This window comes from Parathielavia appendiculata (assembly GCF_033297405.1).
Source record: "Parathielavia appendiculata strain CBS 731.68 unplaced genomic scaffold N657scaffold_1, whole genome shotgun sequence".
Classification (NCBI taxonomy): domain Eukaryota; kingdom Fungi; phylum Ascomycota; class Sordariomycetes; order Sordariales; family Chaetomiaceae; genus Parathielavia; species Parathielavia appendiculata.
The window spans coordinates 313,091-339,744 of NW_026944220.1; the positions used below are offsets into that span (position 1 = coordinate 313,091).

At 55.9% G+C, this 26,654-nt stretch overlaps 7 protein-coding genes across 7 annotated transcripts; 4 read left to right on the forward strand and 3 right to left on the reverse strand.

The window, feature by feature from the left end:
• The first annotated feature begins 254 nt into the window (after positions 1-254).
• Positions 255-3,349, forward strand: N657DRAFT_638540 (uncharacterized protein). The gene has a single exon (XM_062791613.1). It carries the CDS (start codon positions 681-683, stop codon positions 3,090-3,092), a length of 2,412 nt encoding a protein of 803 aa, XP_062651903.1. The 5' UTR covers positions 255-680; the 3' UTR covers positions 3,093-3,349.
• A 128-nt stretch (positions 3,350-3,477) lies between these two features.
• Positions 3,478-5,966, reverse strand: N657DRAFT_564260 (uncharacterized protein; the record flags this gene model as incomplete). The annotated part of the gene is made up of 4 exons (XM_062788266.1): positions 3,478-4,414; positions 4,478-4,854; positions 4,905-5,645; positions 5,709-5,966. The coding sequence occupies 4 exons, from the start codon at positions 5,964-5,966 to the stop codon at positions 3,478-3,480; spliced, it is 2,313 nt and encodes a 770-aa protein (XP_062651904.1).
• Positions 5,967-9,771: 3,805 nt separating this feature from the next.
• Positions 9,772-11,595, forward strand: N657DRAFT_695034 (Formate/glycerate dehydrogenase catalytic domain-like protein; the record flags this gene model as incomplete). Its single annotated transcript, XM_062797310.1, is given in 8 exon segments — positions 9,772-10,025; positions 10,039-10,112; positions 10,168-10,274; positions 10,335-10,641; positions 10,697-10,762; positions 10,820-10,881; positions 10,941-11,106; positions 11,228-11,595. The coding sequence occupies 8 exon segments, from the start codon at positions 9,772-9,774 to the stop codon at positions 11,347-11,349; spliced, it is 1,158 nt and encodes a 385-aa protein (XP_062651905.1). The 3' UTR covers positions 11,350-11,595.
• N657DRAFT_638546 (IMP dehydrogenase) lies at positions 11,462-13,866 on the reverse strand. Its single transcript, XM_062791614.1, has 3 exons — positions 13,225-13,866; positions 12,068-13,013; positions 11,462-12,003 (listed from the first exon to the last, which is right to left on the reverse strand). The coding sequence occupies exons 1-3, from the start codon at positions 13,706-13,708 to the stop codon at positions 11,811-11,813; spliced, it is 1,623 nt and encodes a 540-aa protein (XP_062651906.1). The 5' UTR covers positions 13,709-13,866; the 3' UTR covers positions 11,462-11,810.
• Positions 13,867-14,067: 201 nt separating this feature from the next.
• N657DRAFT_659910 (uncharacterized protein) lies at positions 14,068-19,474 on the forward strand (the record flags this gene model as incomplete). Its single annotated transcript, XM_062795024.1, has 3 exons — positions 14,068-14,338; positions 14,407-19,020; positions 19,084-19,474. Exons 2-3 carry the CDS (start codon positions 14,423-14,425, stop codon positions 19,472-19,474), a joined length of 4,989 nt encoding a protein of 1,662 aa, XP_062651907.1. The 5' UTR covers positions 14,068-14,338; positions 14,407-14,422.
• Positions 19,475-20,307: 833 nt separating this feature from the next.
• Positions 20,308-22,542, reverse strand: N657DRAFT_638548 (MFS general substrate transporter; the record flags this gene model as incomplete). The annotated part of the gene is made up of 4 exons (XM_062791615.1): positions 22,129-22,542; positions 21,798-22,060; positions 21,249-21,744; positions 20,308-21,148 (listed from the first exon to the last, which is right to left on the reverse strand). Coding segments are annotated over exons 1-4 (1,562 nt in total), but the record flags the coding sequence as incomplete, so codon positions are not given.
• A 1,275-nt stretch (positions 22,543-23,817) lies between these two features.
• Positions 23,818-26,641, forward strand: N657DRAFT_560823 (Zn-dependent exopeptidase; the record flags this gene model as incomplete). The annotated part of the gene is made up of 5 exons (XM_062788009.1): positions 23,818-24,710; positions 24,786-25,108; positions 25,170-25,405; positions 25,476-26,427; positions 26,532-26,641. The coding sequence occupies 5 exons, from the start codon at positions 23,818-23,820 to the stop codon at positions 26,639-26,641; spliced, it is 2,514 nt and encodes an 837-aa protein (XP_062651909.1).
• Positions 26,642-26,654: the final 13 nt, after the last annotated feature.

The following is a 26,654-nucleotide window of genomic DNA, read 5'->3' on the forward strand; positions in this document are numbered from 1 at the left end:
CGGTGGCGCAGTGGTGCGCGCAGCCAGCTCGGGACGAGTCGACGTTGCAGGATGCTGGTGTCGTCGGCGAGGAGAGTGCTGGCCAGAAGAAGCAGTGAGGGGCACACGTGAACTCCAACCATTGTTTGCGCCCCGAACAGGGATTGGTGCCCCCGGCTTTGGTCGCTGATAACGTTAAGGCTGGGCGCTTATCGCTGCCTCGCGCCCCAGCTCCAGCGCTTTAATACTTCCTGTGGTATCCGTTTTTGTCAGAACCCGAAAGCTATGGTACGCTATGAGAGAGATGTCCGTGTTCTATGCCTCAACTCCAGACCATCGTTTGCTGTTCGATCCCCGGGCCTTTCGCTTTGCAAATCAACTGACGGAAAGGATGGACTTCCGGTTCCTTCCATGCTGGCAATTGAGCGCCGACGATCTTGAACATGGAAACCATCCCCCATGAGCCGAAGTTGACCGTTCCATGCGCGAGCTCGAACCCGCCAGACATGTCGCATAACACCCCCTGTTAACAACAGAGTGTTGCATCGGATCACTACGCCCTGCTCCTGTACATTATGCGGCGGCTTGGATTAATTACCGGGTAGAAGAAGGACTCTTGACAAGCGAATTACCATGTTTCCCTTCGCTCATCGTCTCTCTTCGCTTCTTCGCGGCAGTACTCATCTTTCCTGCGGCCCAAGATGGACTTCAGTTCGCGCCGCGTCCCATCTGCTACCGTAGACGACGGCGCTTCCATTCGGTCCCGGACCTACCACGACTCAACCCATCGGTTGCGGCCGGCCGAGTCACACTTCTCGCTGCGAGAGCAATTCGCCGCCACGAGAAGGGAGTACGAGTTCGGCTTCGACGATGGCTCGTCCGTCCTCGCACAGTCAACCCTAGCTTCGGAGGCCGCGCAGGTCGATGACCTTCACGATATTGTCACTGTCGAGTCGAATTCACGCACCTTCCCTGACAGCAGACTGGTTTACCGAGACTGTTATGAGTTGTTCTGCTTGCCCAGTGGGCCGTCTTTGTCCCCTGAGCAGGTTCAAGAAGCAGCACGCCGTCTTAATCGTTTACTCGCCGTCGATACACAGCCCCCCCAGCTGCAAAGTGCAGCCGCTTTTTACCTGGGCCTGGTGCAAGCAGCATATGTGACGTTGATTGATCCTTCCAGGAGGCTAGGCTACGATCTCTCGAGGCTTGAAGAGGCCTGCTCGGACTGGGACAGCGAGGAGGAAACCGTTGGCGAAGTGGAACTTGCCAACTCAGGGAGCAGTAGCACTTACAAGAGCAGGCTTCACGACCAATATCTCCTCCTGACCCAGCGGGAGTCGCGAGCTACTTCAGACTTGGGTCTTCGGATCGACGCTTGCTCTCAGCGGCATGGTGCCGGGTTAGCCGTCCTGGACCTCTGCCTCCGCAAATCTGCCACTGTCAGTGTACCTGCGCTGCGGTGGCCGATAGAGAGGACTGTGTACATGCTTCGGGGCCTGACTCAGGCACCGGGTTCCGAGACGACAAGTCCTCTTCGTCTGGCAGACCCGTCAGTAACCATCTCAGGATTAGCCCATGGCCTGTTGGATGAGCCCTTCAAGCTCGCCTCACTCTCCACGAACCGCTACCAGCCGCCGGGTCCTCCAATCCATGGACCAAGACGCATGGAGCAGCTGCTGGCGTCCCGATTCCTTCCTGTTCTGAGCTTGAACGTTCGTGAGGAAGTCTCCTGGCAGCCAGCTGCCCATCGCGAGCCGCTCCCAGACCTCGTTGTCGAGCAGGAAGTGGAAATCCTTCCCCAACTCTGTGCGATTACCCGAATAGGCCGCTCGATCAATCTGCTGGGGAGCGGTTGCCCACTCAACGTCGAAGTTTCCGCTCATAAGCTTCTTACTAGGAGGAACGATCTGTTGCCGAGTCTAGGGCTTGCTGTCCATCAGCGAGTCGGTGCCGGAACGGCCTACATTCTCATGGACGGGGGCGATTGGAACCTCCGGATATCGAGAAAGTGCAGAGAAGTGTTTGAGTTCTCCAAAATCTCAAGGGGCGTCGTTCCAGTTCTCGATGCCTTCTGGAATCCGCCCACCTGTGAAATTGGCTATGCTTTTTGCAGACACGACCTCGGCATGCAGCCCGGACAAGCCTTCACAAAGCCGTCTGAACGGGGTCTTTCGAGCCTCGACTGCGACTTGGACGAGAACAAACCCAGCTCCTGGACCATCTCAGGTGGCTTGACACAAGGCAACGCCGCAGCGTACCTCCGCTACAGTCGCCATCTCTTCTCTCCTCCCACCTCCAGACCGTCCTCCTTGGGCCGCCACAACGAGACCGGTTTCCGCGCTGAAGCAGAACTAGCCGGCACCACACACCGCGACTTCGTCCTCGCCTTCCGCGCGCTAAAATGCATCGGCCGCTTCTCCAAAGCCGGCGTGGAAATAGGTCTCTCCCCAAGCAACCTGCACCTCTCCCTCTATTGGTCCCGCCTCGGCCAACGCATTAGTTTGCCAATCCTAGTAGCCGCGCCCCACCAATCCAGCCTCACCACCATCATTACCAGAGTCCTCTTTTTGTCGACCGTCCTCCCCTTTACCGCCCTCTCCGCATGGGAGCTCTACCGGCATTCTCAGCGCCATCGGGCTGCTGCCAAGACCCTGACGACGACGACAACAACAACAGGAGCCGAATATCAAGAAAACAACGAAAAAGTCCAGGCATATGTCGCCCGGCGGCGGGCCGAAGCGGACGAGTTGACCGTGATACTCGCGACGGGCGTCGAGCTGCGGCAGCGAGCGGAGCGCGGGCGCGGCGGGTTGGTGATTGTCAGCGCCAAGTATGGGGTCAGGGACGCGCCGCCTGAGGAGGTGGCCGATGTCACGATTGCGGTGGCGGCGCTCGTGGATAATCATGATGACGATGACGATGATGATGATGATCATGATGATGGTGGTGAGGGCGCGAGGTTGGTTATCCCCAAGGAGGTGAGGAAGAGCAGGTTGCTTGGGTTTTGGGATCCGGCGCCGGGTAGGACTAAGGTGTTGAGGGTTAGGTATTTGTGGCGGGGGAGGGAGGGAGAGGTTGAGGTTTGTGGGCGGGATGAGCTGAGGTTGCCTTAAGACAGGGTCATTAGCTGGTGTGTGTATGCCGCTTTTGCTGGTGGATAGCCATGATGGTGGAGGGAGGGGCTGACCTTTGTTACTGCGTATAACGGGATAGGAGAACAAAAGTGTAGGTCCATTAAAGTTAGCTGCATGGTCATCCCTCATATACCGGCAGTTATTCACCGAAAATACGTGCTTCATAGACAGGCTTGAGGCGAGGGCTTCTTTTGGATTAGGGCACAATCATATACAGATCCCTTGAAGTTTCGTGTCAATTGATTGTCGCATTCATGAAAACCGGGTCCATCATCAATGGTCTGCGCCGGCGCAAATGGATCATGTAAATCATGGTATCATTCGCCTATCCTAGGTGTGTATATTACGCCACACGGCATATTCGCTACGAGGGAGAGCGAGTTGGAGCGCGCGAATCGCTCGACTCCAACGACAGAGACGCCAGACTACTCGCCAGCGTCCGGCCCCGCCTCCGCTGCTCGCCTCTCGCCTCGAGACCGACTTCGTACACCGGCCAGTCCGTGAGGACGGCCTGCTCCAGCGGGCCGGACATGAACTGGTCCGCTTCCTCGATCTCGAGGAACTGCTTGACCAAGCAGACGTCTTCTGGCCGCATCGCGCTTACCTGCAGGCGCAGGATCGCCCTCGCGACGAAGCACGCCCGGCTCTGGTCGTGCATTCCCTTGGTCAGGAGCAAAAGCGTCGACCGCCGGGCTTCAAGATACGACGAGCCCGTGCTCGTTTCTATCGCGTTCATGGTCATGTGGTTGAGGAAGGCGAGAAAGTGGAGGAGGAAGGTGTCAGTCGCCTCGAACCCGTGGCGCAGATAGTAAAGCCGCAGAAGCGTCTCAAAGTGGATTACAGCTTCGGTGTAAATGTCGCGCGGCGTCTGGATCAACTGCGCACAGGCGCTGCCGCAGGTGTAGTCCAGGATCGGCGTCATTATGTCGATCAGCACGTTTTGGTAGTGCATGTGCATCTTCAGTTGCTGCGGTAGCACAATCTTCTTGGCTGTAAGGGCTTCCGGAAGATTGTGTAGCCAGGCTGTCAGCCTGTTGTAGAAGAGGAGTGTTTGATTGACAGACAACTTGGAGGGTGAGCGGTGATGTGAGAAGGTGAGCATTGAGACCTCGTTTATGATGGTCCAAAAGTCGGCTTTGGCCTTGAACAGGAACCCGTGGTATGTTGGTAAGGGCGTGTGGCTCAAGGGATATTTCAACCACAGCTCGCCATACCACTGGGGCTCATTCGAGGGGTCTGGGAGAGGTACTTTGGGGGACTCTTTGAGCGGTGGCGGCTTGGCGTAATGATAGCTGCTGAGACTGCCGCGATGGTAGGTCAGTATGATGTTTGAGATGTAGGCTGCCGTAACAGATGCAGCTTACCTTTGCCAGCAGAATAACCCCCAAGCCGTGTATGCCCTTGCGCACTGCGTGTCACGATCATGGTGTTCGAGAGGCGGCCCTAGAAGTTGGATTTCGTCGGCCATCTCGATAGCTCTCTGTGTAAAGCGCCAACCTATCTTATCCGAACCGTTCAGGTTATAGGCCAGGGTCAGGAGAGCCGCAGCTTGTATGGTGGTAAGCCTGCTCAGCTCCCATTCCCTGTCTCTGCGCTCCCAACTTGGATTAGCGGGATTTCTGAACGGCCGCTCGCGTTCCGACTCGATTTCGAATAGCCGCTTGCCTTCGGCGAGAAACTGGTATCCAATGTATCCGGGGTTCCAATACTCAGCACGCCCTTGGAGGCCGCGGTGGCAGAACTTTGACATGTTAACTCAAATGCACGTTGAGCGACGGAACGGGCACTCACGCATCCCATGCACAGCACAGCGTTAACCAGGAGCGAGGAACAGAAGCGATGGGTTTCACTGGCCATGTCTTCCAGAAAATAGTCCTTCTGAAAGAAAGTGAAGAAGTCGTAGTCGAACAGAAGGTAGTCGTGGAGGAGTTTCCTCATCAAACAGTCATCCTTGCTGACGGCGGTCCATTTCGACGGCTTTACGGAATCCAACAAAGGGTGAACAACGGTTGCAGATAGGTAGGGCTTCAGGTACGGGTCTCGTTGCCCAGCGCCGTAGGCCCAATCGGCGCCGTTCCGCGTGTCGGGTAGGAGTCGTTGGTGTGCGTGTTGCCTTGGCTGATGAGAGGGTTCCGGGGACCCACGAAGCGCGCACTCGTAGACTTCCGAGTCCAAGTATGGATTGTCGAATTGGCGCAGAAAAGGGGGCATGTCGGGGAGATAAGGAAACTCGTATCGATATCGGGCCTCTGGGATCAAGGCAAGCTGGACAAGCATGTCGCCGTAGTTGACATGGCGGAGGATAGCACCGGCATCGGCGCCTCTGCGGATGCGCCGAAACAACTCGTCGGCTTCCTTGTCAGGCCTCGTCTGCAGCAGATCGTACACCTGCTCAAAAGCCGACTTCTGGCTCTGCAGCTCGTTGTACTTGCGCTTAAGCGCCTGGGTGTGCGTCTCGGCCTTGTTCGTGTCAAACTCGCAAACGGTGTTGCGGTCACGGCAGATGGAGCAGATGGGCCGCTCGCCGTCGCACTGTAAACGCAACAGGGTCAGCATAAAGCAAGCCGATTTCCGAGGGCATGGCAGGCGTCACACCTTGGACTTGCGCTTCCGGCAGGCCCCGCAAGCTGCCGTCGTTGCCTGGCCTCTCTTCCTCCGAGCAGGAACCACGGACGAAGTTGCGCCAGGAGAGGTGCTAGGACTGGCAGATGATGGAAGAGGGCGGGGTATTGATGTCTCGCGACACGCATCTGCTTCAACGGTAGCAGCGCTATTCGCAGGCAGGAGACGCCGCAGGGGCCCATTGGGGGGTAGCCTGTCGGGGGGAGATGCCGGTCTCAAACCGGATGGCATCACGGCCGCCATGGCTAACGAGTGCGCGTGCCGCAACGGAGCCCAGCTGATGGGCAAAATGCGCCTGAGAAAGGGTGCAGAGCGGCAGACGAGGACCACGAGGTTGAAAGCACCATTGTTCGCCGACAGCACCTGTGAAGGTGTTGAAAGAATAGGTGAGTTGCCGGTGGGAATGTAGCAGCCTTGGCTACCACGCATTCCCATCACCCTCCCATTCGCAGCGAATCAAAGCGGACTGTTCTCCGCTGCACTCTTCATTCGTTGCAAGCCCACCCCGACGCCGCCGAGCAGGGAGCAGACCACTTTCAGAATCGACCGCTTCTCCGCAACGTCTGTGCTGAAGAATACAATGCAGGTGATCAAGTCCCCTGGTCGACGGGAGGTGGGTCTGACACAGCGGAGACCGGACATTGATTACAGCCCGAATATGACATGTAAAGTTTCGTTCCACACTTGAGTTGGTAAGGTACCTTACCTTTACTCCGTAGGGGGTATCACCATGCGGATCCCGTCCCTTCGAAACGGAGCCACCAACGAGTATCGGAGATTGAACCTGTTCCCCGACCGGGTACCTTACCTACGCTGCGTACAAGTACTACAGTGCCCTGGCGCTGCCTTGGAAATCTCTTGGACGCCCTGTGACCGGGACGACGTTGGGTGATCTCAGGACCATCATCTTACCACGTATAAGGTAAAGTACCTTTGGGTCAAGCGTCGTCGAGTCCGCAAAATTTGATACAATCTAACCCTCAGGTGGTCCAGCGTGTTCAATAGCACAGGACTTATGGTACGTGTTGCCCGCCATGTAGGTGTCTTATTACGGTATGCCGCGGCTAGATGCGCTGGTACAGTCGTGGGCTTTTGCCGACACCAACCTCCAAGATCATCATGAATCATGGGCGAAGGCAAATCTCTGGCGTTGAGGAACGCAGGGACACAACGCAGAGACGGTCAGAAGCCAATTTGGAATCAGGTCCACCTAGATTCATGTGCTTGCTGACAGTGTGTGTTGCTTCAGTCAGTAACATCACCAATATGTCACTCTAGGAGCTGGTCACATTTCCAAGTGAGGATCGTACCTCATACTTCTCTTAGCCTACTTACAGGCACCACAGACGAGCAGAGTCTGATTTCTGACACCCACAGCCTCATCGGGAAAAGGATTGTTCAACGTCAGGCATGGGGGGCGGCCAAGAATCCCAAGCCACAAGCAGCGACAGCCGAGAGAACCGACCCGCCTACCCTTCCAGATGCTACCAACAACGATAAAAGAGGCGACGAGGCCCGAGACCACGCGTGTCAAGACGGAATCCCGACGTCGAGGGCTGGACTCGGCAACATCATGTACAAGTACGCAGGGGTCGACTCGGGATGGGGAACCCTGACCCTTATGCTGGTGCCCGAACTCTCTTCTTGGGAGTACCAGACAGCGTCGTGGGCCGCCTCGTTCTGTGTCAGGTTTGATGACGTCGGCCGCTTGATGCGCGAGGGCTTCTTCTGGGGGCCGACGACGTCGTACCCGAGGAAGGCTTCCTCTGCCATATCGTGAACCCGGCGTGTTAGCCTGCGGTTTTTCAGGTACGCGCGTGTCTGGATCTTTTGCCGACAAGTCCCATGGCCAAAAACCCGCCTGGGGTTGGCCATCTCGAGGTCGCTGCCTGTTCTTCCAAGACCCTCGCCAAATTTGAACTTCAGAACCTAGCAAAGGGACACACTCCGCTGCGCAAACTAGGATTGCGCGCGATAGGTCCGTCTATTGGTATAACCGGCGCTGTCCCGAATGTTGCTATACCTTAACTGCATCTACGACCGTATGCCGCTGCCGGATTGGTGGCCGTGGCCTAAGGAAGGACCTGGCTAGGCGGCGGCTGATCCCAATATAGGGATTGACGGCTTGGGAAGACGGGCTCTTTTGGTCTGCTCCGTCGATGCCTCCATTTACAGTTTCCTATGATGCGGCGGACGTTAGCGCTGATGGTGACGTTAGGGGCCGCTGTCAACGCCAAGCAAATACCTGTGCCATCATGTTATCGTATATAGGAACACTGGGGTGCTCTGATGGTCATGAAGAGCATGAGTTTGGATCTTACCACAGTGCTAGTCGTCGGAGCTTCGAAATCGCCTACCTGATCGTCGCCAACTTCAAGCCACACCCGACTGGGGGCCTTGGCGACTAGTCGGCTGGGCGATTTCGAAGCCACGACGAGTAGCCTCCTTGGTCCCATCTGCTCGAACTCTTTAGCCCAACTCTTTGATGCAGTATAAGTGACGGTTCCCGCCCGTTGTATGAAACAACCTGGCGCCCAGAGTCGGGGAGAAGAGGATTGTACGATTCCTATGAGAGGCGGGAGTTAGGTTCGTTTCCCAGGACGACGAAACCGGTTTTTCAAGACAAACAAATACAAATGCAATTCAAGTATTGTGTCCCGGTTGGCTGGTAGTATCAACGCGCTCTTAGATGGTCCGGCATGCACTTTCATCAGGTGTCGTATCCTCTCGGCGGCAATCCAACCGCTCGATGGCGACGGCACCACTTGGTGTGACAGGAGCACCATCAGCTAGGCGCAGCGGTAAAGGATGAGATGGCGCACTTCATGCTGCCACTCGGAGGAGTTTCCCGCCTAAACGTGTCGGCCGCTTTGTACCCGCGCGACGGGCTGAGGAGCGTGGTTGGTGGTATTAAATTCATCGCACGTATGATATTCTCCAAAATGCCGCGTACAGATTAGTGTTGCCAGTGCCGCTCTGCCGAAGCTTTGATTCCGCATGCCGACTGGTAGCTTGACATGCAGACCAATGAAACATGTGCTCCACACCTGGCTGGCATCGCGTGCGGGCTCGCAGTACAACTGACCTGCAGACTCCTTTCCCATACTCGTCGGGGCTCCGAAAACGCCGCCCAACCGGCCCTCCAAGGGGCGAGTCAGGGACGTTCACTTAATCCACGACAATTGTCATAAAACCACGGTCACGTGACACCGAGACCCTGCCCGCCATACAATTTGCTAGCGAACCAAGGTTCACATATCTTGCTGCAAGCTCGGTTGTCGCATGCCAAGGGAAACTGTCAGCCAATCGCCCCCTCCGCAACGCATGCGCCTTTCGCAATGCATCTGTCTAATACGTCTTGATAACTTAGTTGCCGTACTTTACCCTGGATTTCAATGCCCCTAAACACGAACGTGTTGTATGCGTGGCCGCGAATTTTGGTCCCGAATTCACATAGATGAAGAAAATGCACTCTTAATACTAGGCAGTGTAAGTAGTGATATCGATGACGGTAATGTCGTCTGTACTATTGTCGACATCAGCGAAGACGGAGATCCTGCAATTGAATAAGCGGATTCTTGGGAATGTTATGCGTTTGACAAGGGGAGCGAAGAGTTAACGAAATTACGGGGACTTCAATCTTGGTGGAGATTTCGAACAAATCAAAGTCTATTTGGTTCAAGTGAATGGTGGTGGTTAAAGTCAGCGTCCCCGACTAGCCGCCAGGGCTAGTCGGATGGGCGATTTGGAGCCCAGACGAGTAAGGTACCTTACTAGCTCTGTACCTTTACGCTGACTCCAGATTTTACCGGCCCTGCAGTGAGCAGGGTTTTGGCCGCTCTCGGCGCTGTGCCTGCCCTGGAGATTCTCCGTGACGCAAGGCGGTGACTCAACCTGGAAATCTGCGACGGTATGAATTGAGAACCACACGATTTCTAAGAGGTGGTTACATATTTAACATCACCAATCTCACGCCCGTTTCTTCCCGAGACATACATTGACCCATTGACCCGTCAATTAATTCAATTGTTTCACAATGGCTCCCACAGTACTGCACCTCCGCAGCGAGACCAAGCCCCTCGAGCATAGATCGGCCCTGACACCCACAACAACCGCCGCCCTGGTCAAGGCAGGCTATGTCGTCAACGTTGAGCGCTCGCCCGTGAGGATATTTGAAGATGCCGAGTTCGAGGCTGCCGGCGCTACCCTGGTGCCCGAGTACAGCTGGGTTGATGCCCCCAAGGAGCACATCATTGTCGGCCTGAAGGAATTGGAGGAGAAGGACTGCAAGTGGACCCCAAAGATGGCGCATTGAACTGTTACTGACTCCTTTCTCAGTCCCTCTCAAGCATGTGCATGTTCAATTTGCTCACTGCTGTATGATTATGAACTTCCTGTCTCGCAATGACTCAATCCTAACCTTGTTGCGCAGACAAGCAGCAGGCCGGTTGGGAGAACGTGCTCGCCAGATTCCCGAGGGGCGGCGGTACGCTGCTGGACCTGGAGTTCCTCGTTGATGACCGCGGCCGCCGGGTTGCCGTTAGTTATTTGTCAGCCATCCGATCGAATTGTCTCAGGGCTGACCGACCCATCTCCTAGGCATTCGGTTTTCATGCCGGTTTCGCCGGTGCTGCCCTTGCCCTCGAAGTGTGGGCTTGGCAACAGAACCACACCGAGCCCTTCCCCGGCGTCGAGAGCTATCCCAATGAGGATGCCCTAATCTCGGACGTCAAGAAGGCCCTCGATGAGGGTTCCCAGAAGGCGGGCCGTTTGCCTCGCGTCATCGTCATCGGCGCTCTCGGCCGCTGCGGATCAGGTGCCGTGTCTGCCCTGCGCAAGGCTGGCTTGCCCGAGGAGAACATCCTGAAGTGGGATATGGCTGAGACCGCGAAGGGAGGGCCCTTCAGTGCGTCAGCCCCCGAGGTGTTTGCCATTCTGTGCTAGGCTGACACGTTGTGTAGAGGAGATCACCGACAGTGACATCTTCGTCAACTGCATCTACCTGACCAGCAAGATCCCCAACTTCGGTGAGCCATTCCCCTCCAAACCCTCACTCCTCGCCCACTAACAAACCCCACTCTCAGTCAACTTTGATTCACTCCAGGTCCCCGACCGCAAGCTCTCCGTGGTCTGCGACGTCTCGGCCGTACGTCTACATCCCGGGTCTTTCCCCCACCTCACACTGGCTGACAAACCCCCTTGCAGGACACCACCTCCCCCTTCACGCCCGTCCCCATCTACACGGTCGCCACGACCTTCGACAAGCCGACCGTGCCCGTCGAGGGCCTGCAAGACGGCCCGCCGCTGTCCGTGATCTCTATCGACCACCTCCCCTCTCTGCTTCCGCGCGAGGCGTCCGAGGCCTTCAGCCGTACGTTTCTCACTTTTACCACCCACCCCCGCCCCCCCCCGCCCCACCAACCCAATGATCTCATTGATCATGTCTCTCATTGCACCGGTTGTTGCTAACACCTTGGGAAATCTAAATTCAGACGACCTCCTTCCCCACCTCCTCACGCTCGACGACTGGCACAACTCGCCTGTGTGGGCCAGGGCTCAAAAGCTGTTCAAGGAGAAGGTCGCTACTCTGCCGCCGAGTGCGCTGGAGAAGTAAGTGGTGGGATAGACAGAATGACATCTTTGGGTGTCATAGGATAGATAGCGATCAGGATGATTCTCTAGAGGAATAGACAAAACAGTAACCCAACTGATATCGGGCGGATTGGGCTTTATATGGAATCAATTGTCTGCTCATATGCTACCCTTGGGCGAGTAGACCCTCTTCGTTTACAACTGCCCACTCTCCGCAGCGAAGTGGTCAACTTGCCCAGGGGTATCTCATATCATTCGACATAGCAACGGCAAAAGAATGTGTTGAATATATCCTTGTCTTACTCTCATATGGTGTTAACGCGAGTTCCCAAAGGCGAAGTGTCCCCATATCACAAGCTGATTGTAGCCCGATCGTATCACCCCATGTCCCACCAAACTCCGTAACATCACAGCAACCGTCCCAAGTCATTCCGCTATTTTCCGTGTACTTGTGTGCCACTTCCGATACGACACTTCGACAGCTTAGGCATAAAGCTTCTTCTCGTATGTCTCCATGTTCACGCCACCCTCCAGCTGGGCGCTGGCGGTGCGGATCTCGAACCTAACGGTGCCATTGGCGACACACTCGTGGAGTTCCTTGAGGCTCTTCATGCCGCAGTCTTGCATCGAGTGCTTGAGACCCGCAGCGAGGTACGGAATGAACTTCGTGACGGATCTGGTGTGGAATATCAGCATGCCAAATAAGAACCCTCAATGTTGGGCGACGAGTGCAAGCTTACCCTCTGTGCGCCACAGCGCCCGAGACACCCTGCGCGACCAAGACGCTGTCGCCCTCCGAGAAATAACGAGCCGTGCCGGCATTGCTCTTCTGGCTGTCCTTGCCGCCGCCTCCAGCCTTTTTGTCCTGCATGGCATCGATACTGCCCATGCCACGGTAAGCCTTGACGAGCTTGCCCTCCCTGGACACGAACGACGTGCCGGGGGACTCGGTCGTGCCAGCCAAGAGACCGCCCATCATGACGGTCGAGGCGCCAAGAGCGAGGCCCTTTACTATGTGGCCAACGTTTTGAATGCCACCGTCGGCAATGCACGGCACCCCAAACCGGGCGGCAAACGAGCTGACGCTGTAGACAGCTGTGGCCTGAGGCCGGCCGACAGCCATGACCTCTTGGGTGATGCAGGCGCTGCCACTGCCCATGCCGATCCGGAGACCGTCCACGCCAGCAGCAATCAAAGCAGCTGCTTGCTCCCGGGTCACCACGTTACCACCGATGACCTCGAGGTTAGGAAACTCTTGCTTGATCCACTTGATCATCTCAATCTGGTACATGCTGTTGCCCTGGCTGCTGTCAAGGACAACGATGTCCAGGCCGGCTTCCACCAGCTTGGCGAGACGGATCTTATCCTCGGGGCGGGTGCCGATAGCGGCAGCGCAGATGAGCTGCTTGGAATCGGGTGTCTTGGAAGCCAGAGGAAAGTGGAGATTTTTGGTCAAGTCGGAGCGCGAGATCATCGACACGAGGTTTCCCTCCTTGTCAACGATTGGAAGCTTTCCCTTCTTTGACTCGGCAAGGATCTTGTTGGCCTCAAGCAAAGTGACGCCAGCCGGAGCAGTGATGAGATCGGTCACCATGACCTGGGACACGGGCCGATCCAGATCGTCTTCGAATTGAATATCACGGTTCGTGACAATCCCGAGCAGCTTAGACCCCAGCTTGCCGGATTCTGTCAAGAACAAGCACAGTTAGCTCGTGATCAACGACGACGCGCAAAGCTGTGTAGTCTCTGTGTGATAGACGAAGCAATCATAATTTTCAGTGATACAGTCCCCATGACACATAGGTCGATACGGTGGAACGAAAGTTAATGATTTTAAGTTTTGTAATCATGGCAACCGGGGCAGGACAAGAAAGCGTGGGAAGAGCAAAAAACTGACCTGTTACAGGGAAACCGCCAAATCCCCACTTCTCCTTCAGCGCCTTGGCCTCGCCGACGGTAGTCTCGCGCTTGATGACCACGGGGTCCAAGATGAAACCGTTTTCATACCGCTTCACCTTGCGCACCATGTCGGCCTGGGCGTCTGGGGAGCAGTTGTGGTGAATGACGCCGAGGCCACCCTGAAGCGCCATGTGGATGGCCATGTCGTGCTCAGTGACCGTGTCCATGGGCGACGAAACCAAAGGCGTCTTCAGCGTGATCTTCTTGGTGACGGGCGAGTCGAGCGTGACTGCGGACGCGGGGAAGCCAATGTAGCCAGGGAGCAGCAGGAAGTCGTTGTATGTCAGACCACCATGGACCTTGGTGTCCATGAGGTCGTGGATACTCAGACCATCTCTGCTGTCATACTCATCGAGGAGCTCAACCGCCTTCCGGTAGTCAAGGACGCCCTCGCTGGCGTTGGGACCGTTGATTGCCGGCATTTCTGCGCAACAACAAAGTAGCAACGAGCAACTGCACAGGTCTGAAGAAGGACGATTGCTTGATGGGGGGAGACAGCGACGGTGCTTTGGCTGGATCGCTGTTTCCCCCCCAAGAAAACGAGAAAGAAAAATTTCAGAGATGGCCTCTGAAAACCTTTTTATGCCACTCACACGTCGAAAATTGGAATGCGGGGCAGGCGGTGAAGGAATACCCCACCTTTCATTCCGGTGCACGGATCTCATCGAGCTGAGGTGAGGTGGCTGGTTGCTGTGGAATCGCTTGTCCACGGGAGCATGTAAACAAGAAATCCAGCAAGCAGGGCTTTTCTCCAATGCCAACCACCCAAACTGCCGGAACCCTGGTCACTCCCAACCTACCTGTTGCAACCCAATGCTGCTAATGGCCTAGCAGAATGAAGGCATTGCTATGTCTCTCGAATTCCTTGCGTTTTCGTGTCACCCATTTGTGATCCTTTGCCTTTGAGCTGCGCGCTGGCGTTTGCAGGGACTAATAAACACTCCCTCATATTCTCTCCATGACCGCATTCCGGATTCATCAGATCCTGTTTTATTCAACTAGAACGTCGAGTCCTTACTGTGACGACTGCCGAGGAACACACGGCCCCGCAGGTTCGCTCCAACCACCACGAGAAAGCACGGCAGCTCCCGATCTAATGTTGTCGTCAACCATCGTGCAGTTGTGTGACGAATAAAATGTCCCCCCCCTACAGGCCGCACCCCCTGCGGCAATCACAGACTACCGCCGACTACCCCGTCTGCCGACAGCCTTCGAATGCATCTTCATCGGCATCCTCAGGTTATTCAAACTCCTCGTCCGGGGCTTACGAATTCGGCCGGTCATCCATGTCCTCTTCGCCCTCCAGCACCTATTCCAGCCGTGGACACAAGCGCGGCCAAAGTGAGGTCATCCGCCGGCCTCCCACGTTTCACTCATCGCAAAGTCACCCCGCCACACCAATGCCCGAGAACATCTACCACGCGGCGCGGCAGTCACTCAGGCCGCTGCCCCAAGTCCCGCGCCCAACAACCCCGCCGCGCGCTCCAGTTCGCCATGACCGCGGCCACAGTGTTGACATTGGGAAGCTGTCGATTGTTGACCATGGGCCGACGTCACCCGCTCCGACGACGCCCCCGACCCCACCACATCACTCCTCTCTCCGTCCCACATCGATGCTTCTGACGCGCTCCGACTCGCTTCGCCGCGGCAACGAACCGACCCCTGTTTCGCCAGCTCTCATCCATGCGCATACGGCTCCTCTTTCCAGGCCCGATCTTGAGAAGCTCGGCCGTTCCTCGACAAACCAGCTGCGCACCTTGTCGAAACTGGCGCAGTGCGATACAGCAGAGGAATTTGCCATCACTGCCCCAGCTCAAGAGGTCGTCGGTCTTAGGGGTCGGAGGAGGCTGCAGAGGACGGATAAGACGGGCTCCAATCGTCCCGCTCAACGGGCAGGCGGTTACGGCTGGGAGGGTAGGAACTGGATGGATAAGCAGCGCCAGTTTCTCCAGGCGTACGAGTACCTTTGCCACATCGGAGAGGCCAAGGAGTGGATCGAGGACGTTATCCAGCGCACCATTCCTCCCATTGTGGAGCTGGAGGAGGCATTGCGAGACGGCGTCACTCTCGCCGAAGTTGTCGAGGCGCTAAACCCCCATCGCCGGTTCAAGATCTTTCGCCATCCTCGACTTCAGTATCGACATTCAGACAATATCGCCATATTTTTCCGTTATCTTGACGAAGTTGAACTTCCGGACCTGTTCCGATTTGAGCTCATCGACCTGTACGAGAAAAAGAACATCCCAAAGGTCATCCACTGCATCCATGCATTGAGTTGGCTGCTCTACCGGAAAGGCATAGTGGCCTTCCGAATCGGTAACCTTGTTGGGCAGCTGGAGTTCGAGCACCATGAACTGGAAGCTACGCAGAAGGGCCTCGATAAGCTGGGAGCTAATATGCCTAGCTTTGGCAACATGGGCGCCGACTTCGGGGTTGAAGAACCCCCAGAACCCGAAGAGACCGAGGAGGAGAGGATCGACAGAGAGCTAGCCGAAAATGAAGCAGCAATCGTCGACTTGCAGGCCCAGATCCGCGGCGCCGTGCTACGAATGCAGCTCGGCGAGACCATGCAATATCTCTGGGATTCGGAGGATTGGTTGGTGGACTTCCAGGCGCGGATCAGGGGCGACTTCACGCGCCAAATTATGGGCTATCGACTGCAGATGAAGCGCTTCGCCATCGGGTTGCAAAGCGCCGCACGCGGCTTTCTCGTCCGCCGCCGACAAGCAGGGACACAACAAGTCTGGAAGAGCGTTGAGGGTGACATCCTGAAGTTGCAGAGTCTATTGCGGGCAAGCAAAGCCCGCCATGAGGTACGAGAACAGCGTTCTCAGTTTATGGTGGCAGCGGGTCCTATTCGGGAGATCCAAGCAACGTTTAGGGGCTTCTTGCTCCGCAAGCAGATACACGCTCAGGAGCAGGAGGTTAAGCACACCATCGCCCCTGTGGCACAGTTGCAGGCCGCAGCCCGTGGCTTGCTTCTAAGGAAGAAACTGGAAGAGGAACAGGCCGAATTGCAATCGCAGGCCCATGTCATTGCTGGTCTGCAGGCCGCTTTCAGGGCGGCGCTGACGAGGAATCAGATCGCGTTGCGGAGAGAAGCCCTCGAGAAACTAGCACCACTCTGGAAAACGCTACAAGCTGCCTGCCGCGGAAACCTTGCTAGGCGCGGTGTTGACGGGCTTACGGCTGAGTTACGAGAACACACGCCCAGCCTCGGCCTTCTCCAGGCGCACATCAGGGCTGCTGCGGTGCGCAGGGAGATTTCCGAGAAGCTCGAGAGCTTGGGCGATGCTGAGGACGAGATCTTGGCATTGCAATCGGCTATCAGGGGCATGCTGGAGCGCAGCCGCGTATCCGACCTCCTCGAGGCTTTGGATCAACAAGAAGACTCAATCACCGCATTGCAATCTCACATCCGCGGCTTTCTTTACCGGCAGCGGCATCACAGCTTCCTTGACGAGCTTGGGAGACATGAGGAGGAGGTTTCGACACTTCAGTCTCTCGCGAGGGCGATGCTCCTACGTGACAGCGTCGCCAGAGTCCTGGATGAGCTCGAAGAGAACGAGGAATCCATTGGCGAGATTCAAGCTGCGGCCAAGGCCTTCATCGTCCGGGCAAGGTTCGAAGAAAAGAGACGGCATTACAACGAGAACATGCAGAAGGTGGTTAAGATCCAGAGCTTTGTCCGTGCCAAGCTGCAAGGCGAAGCCTACAAGAGCCTTACATCGGGGAAGAACCCGCCGGTCAACGCTGTCAAGAACTTCGTACACCTGCTCAACGACAGCGATTTTGACTTCAACGAAGAAGTCGAGTTTGAGCGGCTGCGCAAGACGGTGGTTCAACAGGTCCGGCAAAACGAGATGCTCGAGCAGTACATCGATCAGTTGGACATCAAAATCGCCCTCCTCGTGAAGAACAAGATCACCCTCGATGAGGTCGTCAAGCATCAAAGCAACTTCGGCGGGCATGCCAGCAACCTCCTTGCGAACAGTTCTATGGCCAATATCAATCAATTCGACCTCAAGGCATTGAACAAGGGTTCCCGCAAAAAGCTCGAGTCCTACCAGCAGCTGTTTTTCGCGCTTCAGACACAACCACAGTATTTGGCCAAACTGTTCAAGCGTCTGCGTGAGCAAGGGACTGCCGAGAAGGAATGCAAGAGAATTGAGCACCTTATGATGGGTCTCTTTGGCTACGCGCAGAAGAGGCGGGAGGAATACTACCTCCTAAAACTCATTGGAAGGTCGATTCGCGAGGAAGTCGAGGCTTGCGACAACCTCCAAGACTACCTCAGAGGCAATTTCTTCTGGACAAGGCTACTGCACAACTATACCAGATCGCCGCGGGACAGGAAATATCTGAGAGATCTTCTTGGTCCACTGATCAGGGACAACATCATTGAAGATCCTGAGTTGGACCTTGAGAGTGACCCCATGCAGATCTACCGATCAGTCATCAATAATGAAGAGCTCAGGACTGGTCGACCTAGCAGCCGACCATTGGACATCCCACGCGAGCTGGCCATCAAAGATTCAGAGACAAAGGCACTCTTCATCGACCACCTGCGCGACCTTCGCGAAATATGCGACCAATTCCTTGTGGCGCTCGAGGACCTCCTCCCGCGCATGCCGTACGGGCTCCGGTTCGTGTGCCGGCAGACTTTCGACGCTCTTTGTCAACGGTTCAAGCGGGAACCCCAAGACCGTCTGCTGCAGGTGATCACCAACTGGCTTTGGAAGTCATATCTCCAGCCAGCCGTGATGACGCCCGAGAACGTTGGAGTGATGGACAAGCAGCTAAGCCCGCTCCAGAAGCGCAACCTGGGAGAAGTCGCAAAGGTCCTTGGCCAAATCTTGTCCGGCAGGCAGTTTGGCGGAGACAACATGTACCTTCAGCCTCTCAATGCTTTCGTCGCAGAGTCCATTGAACGCATGGCTGAGCTGGCCACGAATCTCATCGCGGTACCCGATGCTGAGAGCACGTTCGACATTGACGAATTCAACGATCTCTATGCCAAGAACAAGCCGACTCTGTACATCAAGATGACCGACATCTTCGCCATTCACAACCTCATCGCCTCGGAGCTGCCGCACCTAAGCCCGTCCAGGGATGATATGCTGCGTGAGATCATGCAGGATCTCGGTAGCGCCAAGCACAACGAGAGCGAAATGACGGCGGCAGGCTCCTCAGATATCCAGATGTTCCTCACGCCCAAGCTCCACGACCTCGAAGATCCTGAAGCGGACGTGAAGGCGCTCTTTATGGAGACGAAGCGATGCATCCTGTACATTATTCGCGTGCAGACAGGCGCGAATCTTCTGGAGATCCTTGTCAAACCCATCACACCCGAGGATGATCACAAGTGGGCGATGCTCTTACGGGAGGACTTCGCGGGCGGCTCAAACACGCGCGGCGCTTATTCGGACGCCAACATGGTGGACGTAACCAGGATGTCCTACGCAGACTTGAAGAGGATGGCCCTCGAGAACGTCATGCGGCTGGAGCAGATGGGCCGCATCTCGCGGCACAACCACTACCAAGATGTCCTCAATGCCATTGCCGTCGACATCCGGACCAAGAGCCGGAGGAGAGTGCAGCGGCAGCGTGAGCTCGAAGGCGTCCGCCTAACGCTTGCCAATCTGCACGAGAAGGCCAAGTACCTGGAGCAGCAGCGAAAGAGCTACGACGACTACATCGAGCAAGCAATGGCCACACTCCAGAACAAAAAAGGGTAAGCTCTGATCACCGCGCCGACATCTCGCCAAACAGACACCCAAGCTAACGTATGGCACAGCAAAAAACGATTCCTGCTCCCCTTCACAAAACAGTACAACCACCAGCGCGAGCTCGAGCGCGCCGGGCGCGTCCCCAAGTTTGGGTCGTACAAGTACAGCGCCCGCGCGCTCTCGGACAAGGGCGTGCTCGTCTCGTGGCAGGGCATCCCCGAGCGCGACTGGGGTCAGATCAACCTGACGATATCGTGCGACGAGGTCGGCGTGTTCAGCATCGAGGGCAGCCGCGGCCACATCCAGATGCCGGGCGCCAGCGCGCTGGTGCCCATCGAAGACCTGCTGCAGGCGCAGTTCGAGGCGCACCAGTTCATGAGTCTGTTTGAGGGCGGGCTGAGGTTGAATGTCAATCTTTTGTTGCATTTGTTGTATAAGAAGTTCTATCGGACGCAGTAGGCGGGTATGCACCGGGTGGGGGGAGATGAAAGGGGGATGGTGAGCCTGCTGTGGCTTGTTGGACGGCTGTTCTTTTTTTCTTTTGTTCTGGGATCGGGGTTAGGTAGAACCTGGCTTCTATTTTTCTTGCTTTGGGTACTTTCTCTGGCTGATGGTCGCTCTCTTGGCTGGAGAAGGGCCAGTCTTGGCTGATGGACTCCTTTATCTGGCTTGCTTGTCGCTGATCGAGATAAATACTTGGCAAAGGGCGTGGCGCGATGGATTGGGCATTGGTTCGATTTGCTGGATCGATGGATGGAGGAGTGACGTGGATGACGAGACAGATGACGGATGACGGATGAAGGATGGATGGATGATACCGGGAATTCTGGGTCTTGCGCAGGAGCTGAACGAAGGATAGTGGTGATGTGGATGTTGTCCGTCTCTTTGCTGCGGACGCGGCAGAGCGACCCACTGCGCCGGAATGCAAATTCTACATTGATATTTATCTAGTGAAGGGAATGAATGATACGATACCTTTAGGTTTCCCCTCGCAGCAATACGCTTACGGCAAACTCAGCTGACCTGGTCACATGCGTGTCCTGGGGTCTTTCGCTACACGTACTCCAACACCATTCAGGTCAACCGAATGACAGTATGTGCATCCAATATAGCCTCCCACATTTCCCCTTGAGGTCTATGCTCTAGTCTTGGGATTGAAATTTGGAAGAAGGTTTGTGACTGACGTTCTTGAGACTGTCAGTCCTGAACTTGCGGTCCTGGAAGGCGGAGAGGCTGGAAGGACAACATTACAGACGCCAAATGTACAGACCGACATCCTCGACAATGACATTTCAGCATTGATTGTTTTCATCTATGATTCCATCTGGGTTACAGAAGACCCCTAGTTATCCAGTCACCTTTTTTCCCGCTAACCCCAACGCCAGGCTGAGGACCTTGACTCCGCTTCTACAGATATGCAAGATAAATCCAACTCGCATGGCATGGCCACATAGCGTCGTATATCCAATGACATACTGCCATGACAGTCATTACCATCCATGTCATATCGTCATAGGCGTTCGTAGCACCCCTCATATAACCTGCATCCCCTCATCGCCTTAACGCTCTATACACCTTATTCAAGGGTCCCATACCCTTTCTTCCCTCCCTTCCTGCCCTCTCTGCCATCTTCGCCAGGATCAGCAGGCGCCCCAATAACCGTCTCCAACGCAGCAGCCCCATCATCCCAACCCCTTCCATTTTCCCCACCCGTAAGCAAACTTTCCTCTTCCTCCTCGTCTTCCACCTGTCCTTCAGCAAGACCCCTCGCAGGCCCGTCCCCCTCCACAATGAACCAAGCTGGCACGGCCCCGACCATGGCAATCACGCCGAGCAACCACCAGGGGGCGACGGCGTAGCCCTCGCGCGCGCCCCAGCTGAAGACGGCGCCGACGGCCGCGGGGCCGACGGCGCGGCCGAGGCCGCTGAAGGTGGTGGCGAAGCCGTTGAGGGTGCCGAGGATGCGCAAGGACGAGGCCGAGTTGGTGAGCAGAATGGTGGTGCAGGGGAAGCCGATGATGACGACGAAGCCCTTGACGAGCATGATGGCGAGAAAAATCGCGTAACGAATTGTGGTGGACCGGATTAGGGCTGTGTAGGGGGTGGTGAAGTAGATTAGGGGGAAGATGAGGGCTGGTGATAAAGGAAGGGGGTTAGCGCAGTTGGAGAAATGGAAGCAAGAAAAGAAGGAGATGTCAAAGGGAAGGGGGGTGGGGGGAGAGGGAAGACCTACTTGCGACTCGGTAGCAGGTCAACACGCCGAAGCGGGCGCAGAGGGTCGGGAAGAGGAGGAACTGCACCACACCGCAGGCAATGCCGTAGACTGTGTAGATGGTACCGATCTTGTCGGAGCTGAGACCGAATCCGCCCGTGAATTGGAAGGGGAGGTGGGTGTTTGTTTCGTCGGGGACCACGCAGGGGTAGTTGAGGAAGACGGGCAGGACCTGGTCGTACGCGACCGAGTGCAGAGCGAGGAAGGTGTACGCCAGCAGGTTAATGCTGGTCTGCTGGGTGAAGATCTCCTTGAGAGTGACGGGTTCTGTCCTCAAAGCGATCTGTTTGGAGCGCGGCGCGGCTGAGTCGGCCAGCAAGGGCGCCGATGCTTCGTCGTCGACGAAAGAAAGCCTTCTCCGCTTTGCGTGTCCTTCGGGGCGCTTAAAGGGCCGGGTAAGTTTCTCTCCTAGGAGCAGGCCCCAGTCGCGTCGGTGGCGTTTGCTATGGAGCGTTTCCTAGGTTATGTCAGCTTTGTTTACCTGGCTCCTGAGTCGCATGCTTAACTCACCTTGAGGAATAGCAACCCAGTCATAAAGGAGATGAAGAAAACGCAGCAAGCCATTAAGTTGGGCAGAACGAAAGGATAACGCTTGAAATATTCTATATGGCCGAAAAATTCGGGGTACTGTTCTGCAGGTCGAGCAAAGAAGCCACCAAAGGCAGGACCAAAAACGGAACCGATGCTCCATACAAGAGGCATAAGGGAGAAAGCCTTTGGTTGGAGCTCTCTTTCTGGCACCATCTCTGCTACCATGGTTCTAATGATACCGACTGTGAGAATGTCAGTCATGTCTTCTTTCAGGACGACGAGCAGGATATTCGGAAAGGGGGTAACGTACCGTTGCCGTTGCCGCCTCCCATAATGGCACGGACAGTGATGGCCATGGGTAAACTCGTCGACATACCCCAGAGCAGGAAGCATACCATGGTGCTAGCAAGGCCCGTGAGTATAACGGGTTTTCGTCCAAACTTATCGGAAGCCCTCCCCCAGGCGACGGCTGTGAGGCTCTGGGACACGGAGAAGATGGCTCCCGTGAAGCCTGCCCATCTTGCGACATCGTTCTTTTCGACGCCAAAACTGGCAATCATCTCAGGGAGATAGGGAAACACTGAGGTCAAAGCTAGAGGCTCGGCGAACCTCGCAACAGCTGTTGATGAGGGAGTCAGCAAGCATCCCAGACATGGCGGGAGCCGTACCCGTAGAGTTGGAGATGGTGCAATTATGGCATCATGAACCGAGCTTTTTGAGTACTCAGTCTAATGGTGCACATAGGTCATCAGGGATAACTTGTTCTCTAATTGATTCACATGCGCGCATAGGTCAGAGGAGGCAACGGGATGGATGGATGTCAGTCTTACCGAGGATTGCCAGCTGCTGGGCGGGCAACTTGGGCCCATTTTTCGCTTGATCGGTCATGATGGAAGCATGAGCCGCAGCCTCTTCTGCCCGAAAGTGTTAGACAGAAACTCGTGTGCAGCCGATCAATGAAGAACTGAGTAAGACGAAAGAGGTGGCTTCCTAGGAAGAGTATGAATGGGAACAACAACCTGGACCTGGAGAACAGTCACAAACGGCAAAAGTCTGACCAAAGCCTCGCTGACAGAAAAAAAGGCGACATGCGAAAGACCCCGGTGCCGATCTAGGCCGCCCAGAAAAAGGGCAGACATGATTCGTCTGACAAAGCCCGGTCAGCGGGGCAAAGCCGTCGGATACGGCCCCGGTCAGCGGGCTAGTCCGAGTACAGAACTCCCGTCGGCATCCGAGTCGGAGCGGGGAGCGCCTTCGGATGGCTCCGCTCGGCAGCCCCCCTTCTTGACCGCACCGTATTTGGACATGAACACCAGGGGGTGGGCAATTTATGATCATGAATCCCAGCCGAGTGCTTTGTTGCCTGCAGTGGTACGAAGTATCCAGATGGGTAAGCGCATGATCAACGGGAAGGAAGGACCCCGCTGACTTAATAACGTCCTCGCGGGACACCTGCCCAGATCTCTCTCAATCCTCGAAGTACGCGGACCCCGATGTTCAGCACAGCCAAATTTCCGGGTATTAGGATGTCTATTGTTCTCAAAAGCTAATTCGCCGTCCAAGCTGCTTGCTTTTGCTCACAAATGTACGGAGTACATTATGGCGTACCTCAAATGCCAAGTCATATGCTCGAGCTAGTCCAGAAACGGCAGCTGCTCGACAACACCACGGCAGCTCCCGCAATTGCGTCAACGGTTCCGTCCCACGACGAGCCTCAGCCGTGAGAGTGTGACCAATGAATTCATTATCTTGGGGAATCTCAGTCAAGCCAACTTCCTTTTCATCAACAACGATAATCTGGAATGTCTCTGTGACATCAAGTATATCACCATTTGGAGTTTTGAATACGTAAATAGGGATATGATCACGCATCTGTGAGTTGCCACACTGCGGTAATCTTTACGAAAATCCATCATGCCTGGAAATTTCATCCGAGGGAGGACAATGAAGAGCTAACTTTCCGACCAGGTCTAACCTACATCTCTAACACACATCAGACATGCCCTCAGAGCGCACCCCACTCTTCGCCAGGGTCCCGGTGGCCGAGCGCCAGCCCCGATATCCCCATGGTGTATTGCGCCGCTTCTGCACCATCGCTCTGGCATCCATCTTGATATGGTTCTTCGTCGCGGTGGCCGCGTCGTTGACGTTCTTCCCAGACACTCATTCCCACCACGACCCCCGCGGCCGGTGGCCATGGCCTGGATACGGCCGGAGGAAGGTGAGCTATGACCAGCTGCAGCGCTTGCTGCTCGACACCCCTTCAGCCGAACACGCCGAGGAGTGGAGCAGCTACTATACTGCCGGGTCTCATCTGGCCGGCAAGAACTATTCCCAAGCGCTCTGGACCAAAAAGAAGTGGGAGAAGTTCGGCGTCAAGTCTGACATTGTGTCGTACGACGTCTACCTCAACTACCCCGCGGACCACCGCCTGGCCCTTCTCGAAGAGCAAAAGCGTCATGACGGCACTTCGGCCTGGAAGGTTTCGTATGAAGCATCCCTCACCGAGGACGTCATCGACGAGGACCCAACCAGCGGCCTGCCCGACAGAATCCCCACCTTCCACGGCTACTCTGCCTCGGGCAACGTGACGGGCCCTGTCGTCTACGTAAACTACGGAACCTATCAGGACTACGAAGACCTCATCAAGGCTAACGTTAGCCTCAAAGATAAGGTGGCCATTGCTCGATATGGAGGCATTTTTCGGGGGCTGAAAGTCAAGCGGGCGCAGGAGCTCGGCATGCTTGGCGTCATCCTGTACAGTGATCCCGGTGATGACGGAGACAACACCGAGGCGAAGGGTGTGAAGCCGTATCCCGATGGACCCGCCAGACAGCCGAGCAGCGTGCAACGTGGCAGTACTCAGTTCCTGAGCTTTGCCCCGGGTGATCCGTACGATAGAGCCTGCCCCTTTTTCCTCTCTTTTTTTCTCGAGGCCAAAAAGAAGGTCTACTAACACCATGATAGCACGACCCCGGGATACCCTTCAAAGCCAGATGCTCCCCGGCAGCCTGTGCACACTGCGATCCCTAGCATACCGTCCATCCCCATCTCGTATGCAGACGCACTGCCTATTCTGAAAGCGCTCAATGGTCATGGGCCCAAGGCCGAGGACTTCAACAAGTATTGGACCCGTAACACGGGGCTGCAGTACAAGGGCGTGCATTACAATGTCGGGCCAACACCCGACAATGTGGTTGTGAATCTGTACAGTCAGCAGGACTATGAGATCACCCCGTTATGGAATGTCATTGGCATCATCAACGGTAGCTTCCCCGACGAGGTCATTAGTGAGTAACCCCCCAAACTGTTTGTTGGCTTCAAGCCGCATCCTGACTGAAACATTGAAAGTCGTCGGTAATCATCGCGACGCCTGGATAGCCGGAGGAGCTGCCGATCCCAACAGCGGATCTGCAGTTCTGAACGAGGTCATCCGTTCCTTTGGGAAGGCCCTCAGCAAAGGGTGGAAACCGCTCCGTACTATTGTCTTTGCTAGCTGGGACGGCGAAGAGTACGGCCTCGTTGGGTCAACGGAGTGGGTGGAGGAGTACCTGCCCTGGCTCAAGGATGCCAATGTCGCCTACATTGTATGTGCCTCTTGCCATCCGGCGTTGCAACCACTATTACCGTGTCTAATCGTTGCTGACATCTTAACAGAACACAGACGTTGCGACAAGGGGCTCCTGCCTCCATACATCAGCAGCGCCCTTGCTCGATAACATCATTCACGCGGCTACCAAGGCCGTCCTATCGCCCAACCAAACCGTCCCTGGCCAGACCGTCTACGACGTCTGGGACAAGCAGATCCGGACTATGGGCAGCGGCAGCGATTTCACCGCCTTCCAAGACTTTGCCGGCGTGCCCTCGGTGGACATTGGCTTTGAGTCCTGCCCGGACGAGCCCGTGTACCACTACCACAGCAACTACGACAGTTTTCACTGGATGAACAAGTTCGGCGACCCAAGCTTCGCTTACCACCGCGCCATGGCTCAGGTTCTCGGTCTGGTCACGGCCCAGCTCGCAGATCTCCCCATCATCTCCTTCCGCGCCGCTGATTATGCCCGGGCCCTGGAGCGGTACGTAAAGAAGGTTGAGGACCGGCTCGACGAAGCGCTCTCACCCACAACAACAACATTGAAGTCTTCTTCCCTGATGGACGACGACGACGACGACGACGATGACACCTACTTTGAACTCCGCAGTAGCACCCGCAACTCCTCCTCCACTCTGACCTCCCTCTCCCGGAAGAAGTCTTCCTCCTCCCCTTCCTCCTCGTCAGAAGTGTCAGAAGAAGCCCCCCCGTCGTCGTCGTCTGGCGGGGAATCCTTCCGACACTCGCTCCAGCGCCTGCGCAAAGCCCTCGACAAACTGGCCTCCCGCGCGAAGAAGCTTGATAAGCGCGCGGATGAACTGCGTGATGAGCTGGGTAGGCATATCCCCTGGTGGAGGTGGCCTTGGCACAAGCTGAGGCTGGGGTTTGAGATACGCAAGGTGAATACCAAGTACAAGGATCTGGAAAGGAGTTTTTTGTATGAGCAAGGGTTGGATAATCGGCCGTGGTTCAAGCATGTTGTTTTTGCGCCCGGGTTGTGGACGGGTTATGCTGGTGGTAAGTTCCTCTTTTACTCTCTCTCTGCGTCTCATCATCGGGTTCCGGTGGTGATTTTGGTAGTGTGGGATGAAATTTGGTTGCTGACAGTGGTTTGATGGTAGCCGTGTTCCCTGGTTTGATGGAGAGTATTGACAGCGAGGATTGGGTGAATGCCGAGCGGTGGGTGGATATCATTGAGAGCCGGATGAGGAATGCCGCGCACCGGTTGTGAGGAGTTGTGCGGA

Bases quoted from the DNA above. Each gene is read 5' to 3' on its own strand.
- N657DRAFT_638540 (XM_062791613.1), top strand. From the start codon at position 681: ATGGACTTCAGTTCGCGCCGCGTCCCATCTGCTACCGTAGACGACGGC.
- N657DRAFT_638546 (XM_062791614.1), bottom strand. From the start codon at position 13,708: ATGCCGGCAATCAACGGTCCCAACGCCAGCGAGGGCGTCCTTGACTAC. The intron at 13,014-13,224 runs GTCAGTTTTTTG...TGTTCTTGACAG, and splicing joins TGGCGGTTTCCCTGTAACAG to AATCCGGCAAGCTGGGGTCT. The intron at 12,004-12,067 runs GTAAGCTTGCAC...ATTCCACACCAG, and splicing joins GGCGCTGTGGCGCACAGAGG to ATCCGTCACGAAGTTCATTC.